Raw genomic sequence first — 5349 nt, forward strand, 5'->3', positions numbered from 1 at the left:
TCTAAAGAGTCTTCTAAACTGCCCTTTGCTCATGCTTTTAAAAAAAAATAATTAAAGAAAATAAAAAGAAAAAAGCCGAAATAAATAGAACGTGCAGATGGAGAGGAGGAAAGTGGATGGCCAGCCCGCATCCCAGAGGACCCGGGGGAAAGGAAAGGACAGACTTCTCCAAGTCCTCTCATTTTCTAATGCAAAAAAAATAAAAAGGAAAAGAAAAAAAGTGCCTGCACTTAGCGTTTCCTCCCTCCGGCAGCCCGGGGGTGGCTCAGACCGGAGGCTCCCGGGGGCGGGGGGACGGGGCGAGACGCCCCGCCAGCACCGGGCCCGCCGTGGGGCTCCCGCCGCTCCGCTCCCGGCGGCCCCACGGCGCGGAGTGGGGGGCGATGCTCGCCCCCCGCCCCGGGCCAGGCGTGGGCAAAGCGGAGGAGGGCGCACGGCTGAGCGGTCCTACCCTGCGTGCGGCGGCGTTCCCGGGTGGGCAAAGCAGCTCCGCACCCCCCGCGCCGGGCGTCCGGAGGGGAGCGGGGCGGCCGCCGAGGCAGGGCGCAGCGAGGGGCGGCAGCCGCCCAGGGCTTTCCCTTCTGGGGTGGTTCTTTTTTTTTGTGGTTTGTTTTTTTTTTTCTCTCCCGGAACACGAGACGTCAGAGAAGCAGGTCCTCTCCAAGAAATGCCATTTCAATGATTTTAATAAGCAAAATAGGAAACAATTTTAATAACCAAAAACAGAAACCAGTCTGAATAAAACTACAATAGACCAGGTTTTTTAATATTTTTCATATCATAAGCAGGATTTGAAATTGATCCCTTCAGAACTTTACATGAAATAAAAACATTTTTTTTCCGCTGCTGCAATGTTTTTGATTTCAACACAGTTGAATCAGTAAAAACCAAAGATCGTTTTCTGATGCATGACTAATATCCACAATATTTAAAACTGCAAGCACCATGCTGTTCATTACAATCTTGTTATTACTGTTAATTTATAAACTAATACAAACTTAAAATGCATCCGGCCAGCAGTGCCAGCTATCCTAAAAGGAAACTAAAAAATAAGTTTTCATTTTGGTATTTTTGTCAGTGCAACGTAAATCCTTTTACTGACCTGCAGGAGGAAAAAAAAAAAAGTAATAAAAACACCCATAAGACTCCAAACTACTACTACTATACAACTGCAAATAAATTTTGGCTAAAACTTTCACTCGCTGCATAGGGAAGCAGAGAAGCAGATTACAAATCATCGCAAAAGAATACACGTAAAAGTTGCAGTATGTCTTCTTAAAAAAAAGGTTTAGTTTTATATGCTTTTCCAGCCCACTCATCTGCTGCTACCATCGAGAAACCTAACTTCAGTGGCGACACCGAGCCCTCGCTGCTATTGCAACTTGACTCGTAACCAGGAGGAGGTTTTTTTTTTCTTTTCTTTATTTACCGAAAATCAAGGGGCAGTTGTTTCTTAAAAGGAACTGGTATCTCGTCCGTCCTTCGCTTCCTGAGTGTACAATCAGAAGGGAAACTATATGGCCAAGCCTAACCACTCCAGGCTGGGAAATGTCCTGAAGGAAAGAGCTTCGCTGCCACTTTAAAGCACGGAGTAGGCTCTAGTGACCGATGAGAGTTTTTCCCTGTTAAGTTTAGGTTTGTCAATGCCATTCAGGCGTTTTTGCTTCTGCCCCAACAAACAAAAACCAAAATGAAAACTAAAACAAAAACAAAAAAAAAAACCAAAACAACTTAAAAGTGCACCAGATATACAAAGTTGGTTTTTTTTCTAATGCAAAATGCCCATAACTTTTTCCTTAAGTATCTCTTTAATACCAAACAAACCGTATAACCAGCCTGCTGAAATGTTATTTTGTTTTTGTTTTTTTTTTTTTCTCTCCTGTGAGGTTTGAAGTAGCAGATATTTACAAGCTAACAACCATAAAAGAAAATAAGAGAGCAAAACCAACGAACAAAACTGCACAAGCAGTAAAAACTTTGATAACTTGTGATGCTTTTCTTATCGATGAAACAAAACAACAACAGAAATCTATGATCGATGATCAACATGCTATAGTTAAACAAGAAAATGGTACAAAATAGAAATTATTACCATACATGTCCAGCATGCAGGATTAATATTTTTAATGCAGATTTTCGTATTTTTCTATATAATCAAGCAGGCAATAAAACTGATGAGTTTTTTTTTCTTTCTTTCATTCATTCTTTCTTTCTTTCTTTCTTTCCTTTCTTAGATTGAACGTCCCATCTGAGTCCTGTAACTTATTTCTCAAAGCAGGCAATATATGAAGAGTTTGCATATATTGTCCTTTTTATTTATTCTCTTTTTCCAAGCAGGGAAATTGTGCATGAGATGGTGCTGTATATGTCCTCTCTCTTTCCAAGCAGGCAGTATGTTATAGATGGCTTGTTCATTGTCCTTTTTTATTATTATTCTCTTAAAGTCCATCTCGTTCTGCAAGCAAGCAATCTATAAAATGCTTCACTTGTCCTTTTTGCCTTTGCCTCTGCCTCTGTCCCTCTCTCTAACTCGCAAACGAAAGTCAAAAAGTTGCACTTTACCTCTCCCGTCCCCACCCCCAGCCTACTTTTCCCACAGCTACTCTAGAAGACTGGATGCTGCAAAAAAAATCAAGTCTCTATTTTGCTCTCCTTCTTTCTCTCTAGTCAAGCAGACAGATGGATGGAGATGTCAGAGGAGGATGGGAGCGGGGGAGAAGGTGACGGGGTCAGGTTTGGGGGGTGGGGTTTTTTTGTTTGTTTTTTAATTATTTTTGTTAAGCACTCACATGAAGAACTCAGGGGAAGACGGGTTGTCACTGGTGGAGCCAGCCTCTCTGAAGCCGTTGCTGGCAAGTTTCTCACACTTGAGCTTGTAGGCGTCTCTCTCTCTGGCGAGCCGGGTCACTTCTTGCTTGAGCTGTTCCACCTGCTGAATGAGCTGGGTCTTTTCGTTCTCCAGGTGATGTTTCTGCTGGACACGTTTATACCTGCAGGACTGGGCATAGCCCCTGTTCTTCAAGGTCCTCCTCTTCTGCTTGAGGCGGATCACCTCATCTTTGGTGAAGCCTCGGAGGTGCCTGTTGAGCTCCCTCACGGACATGGAGACCAGCTGGTCATCCGAGAACCGGTCCTCCACGCTGCTGGAGGGGGGATGCTGCTGGTGCGAGTTCTGGAGCTGCTGGGAGGAGCTGGAGGAGGTGGAGGGAGTGGGAGAGGCCTGGTGGTGATGGTGGTGGTGGTGGTGAGGGTGCCCGCTGCCGGTCAGGTCTTCGTGAGTGACCGCAGGGTACTGGTGGTGGTGTTGGTGATGGTGGTGATGGTGGTGGTGGTGGGCCCGGAAGCTCTCAAAGCCTTGCAGCTGCTGGGACACCTGGTGGGACCCAATGAGGGCTTCAACAGCGTCCTCTGGGGTGAGGTTCAGCGCCTCGGGGTTCATCTGCTGGTAGCTGTTGGCCATCCAGTACAGGTCCTCCAAGTGGGTCTTCTGCTCGGTGGGGCTGAAGCTGGGCGAGGAGGGCACGGAGCTGCAGGGGGTGCTGATGGGGGTGGAGGAGACGGAGCCGGCGGGCTGCAGGCGGGTGCAGTGCCTGCCCGAGCGGTCGTTCCTGCCCAGGGGCTCCTTCTTCACGTCGAACTTCATCAGGTCGAAGTCGTTGACATACTCCATGGCCAGGGGGCTAGTGGGCAGCTCGGCTCCGATGCTGAGCTCTCCGGCCATCGCTGTCTTGCGGGCACCTCTCCCGGCGGAGGGGGCTGGAGACCTCACTCCAGCGCGCAGCCTGGCAGAGGGCTGGCCGCGCTCCCTTATTCCAAATCAACTTTGGCTTTGCTTTCTCGCTTCCTTTCCTCTGCTCCCCCTCCACCGCCGCCGCCGCCTCCTTCTCCCGGCTTCTGGGGCTTCTTCAGCCCGGAGCAGCAAAGCCAAGGACGAGCCGGCACCCGGGGCCGCCTGGACGTGTCCTGCCTTTTTGTAGCAGCGTTCGCGACGCACCGCGGGCTGCGGCAGCTCCCGGCGCTCGGACACCCGGTCGCAAGGAGAAAGGAGCGGCAGCAGGAAGGGCAAAAGCAAACCAAAACAAAGATGCTGCCTTCGGGTCTGTGCAGGAAGAGGAAGGACGGTGCGAAACGTCTAGCCCGTGCCCCCCTCTGGGTTTTGTAAGTCCGGAGCCTTCTCCCCGCGGCAGCGGAGCACCGGAGTCTGCCGCAACTTTCCAGTCCGAGCAGGCGGCCGGGGAGCGCACTGGCTATTTGGCGGCGGTGGCTGGGCTTTGCACGGGAGTTTTCGCTGGCTCTGGCAGCGCAGGGGAAGGGGAGGGAAGCGGGGGAGGAAGGAGGGGAAGGAGGAGGAAAAAAAAAAAAAAAGGAGGAGAGGGGGGACGAGAGAAACCCAGGTCTCCGCTGTAGCTGCCGCCTCCAGCGCTCGTTGTGCAGCTGTGATTCGCAGCGCAGCCCCCCTTGGCTTCTTATACGGCCGTGCCCGCCGAGAGCGCGGCGGGGGCCGGGGCCGGCGGCGGCCGCGCCAATGGCAGCGCGGCGGCGGGGCCGGGCGGGCGGCGGGGCCGGGCGGCGGCGGCGGCGGCGGCGGCGGGGGCGGTGGAGGGGCGGGGGGCGGCGGAGGGGCGGGCCGCGCCGTGACAGCTCCGCAGCGCCAGCTGAGCGGCCGCCGCTCCCAGCCCCGCTCCTCCGGGCGATCCCGCACGGCCCCTTCCCGCACCCTCGCCCGCTCTTTGATTGATTGATTTATTTATTTATTTATACACACGCATACCCCACCCCCCCCCTTCGCCCTCTGCAATCCACAAAGGAGGAGGGCTCGGGGACATCCTGCCCGTCCCTTTGTTCTAAATATAACAAAGTCCCTTCTTCCCCGCTGCCGTCCCGTAGCAAATTTCAAGGCGGCAGCTTCCCCCCCGCCCCACATCCCCGCACCCCACCCCACGCACACGCTTCGCCCCTTCCAACTTCACCTAAACCCACCCCGAATGCGAAGGTACCACGGGAAAAACGGCCACGAAGGCGCAGCGCGTCGGGCCGGGAGCGAGCGCGGGGGCTGCGGGGTGGTGCGGGGGGGCTGCGGGGGCCCAGGGGCGAGGGAAGCACCGGCTCGGCACGGCTGCCAGCTCTCCTTATACAACCGGGGAAATCCTCCCGGTCACAGGAAGCAAATCTCTCCCTAAAGTAAAGCAAAGGCATTGACACAGACAATTGCAAATATTAGGGAGAGGAGGGAGAAAATATAATTACATTTCGGTTCTGAGGGGACCGTGTTTGCTTTCCTCTGCTGTTCCCTGAGTGAGTGACTGCATGCAAAGGAGTACTCGGCTTGTAAGGCTTTTTAGTTGCCTT

General features: G+C 52.6%; 1 protein-coding gene across 1 annotated transcript; it reads right to left on the reverse strand.

Annotated features, from left to right (window-relative positions):
- Positions 1 to 668: 668 nt before the first annotated feature.
- MAFB (MAF bZIP transcription factor B) lies at positions 669 to 4454 on the reverse strand. Its single transcript, XM_075108563.1, has one exon. The coding sequence runs from the start codon at positions 3719 to 3721 to the stop codon at positions 2786 to 2788; it is 936 nt and encodes a 311-aa protein (XP_074964664.1). The 5' UTR covers positions 3722 to 4454; the 3' UTR covers positions 669 to 2785.
- Positions 4455 to 5349: the final 895 nt, after the last annotated feature.

Source organism: Phalacrocorax aristotelis, chromosome 13, assembly GCF_949628215.1.
Source record: "Phalacrocorax aristotelis chromosome 13, bGulAri2.1, whole genome shotgun sequence".
Taxonomy (NCBI): Eukaryota; Metazoa; Chordata; class Aves; order Suliformes; family Phalacrocoracidae; genus Phalacrocorax; species Phalacrocorax aristotelis.

Bases quoted from the DNA above. Each gene is read 5' to 3' on its own strand.
- MAFB (XM_075108563.1), bottom strand. From the start codon at position 3,721: ATGGCCGGAGAGCTCAGCATCGGAGCCGAGCTGCCCACTAGCCCCCTG.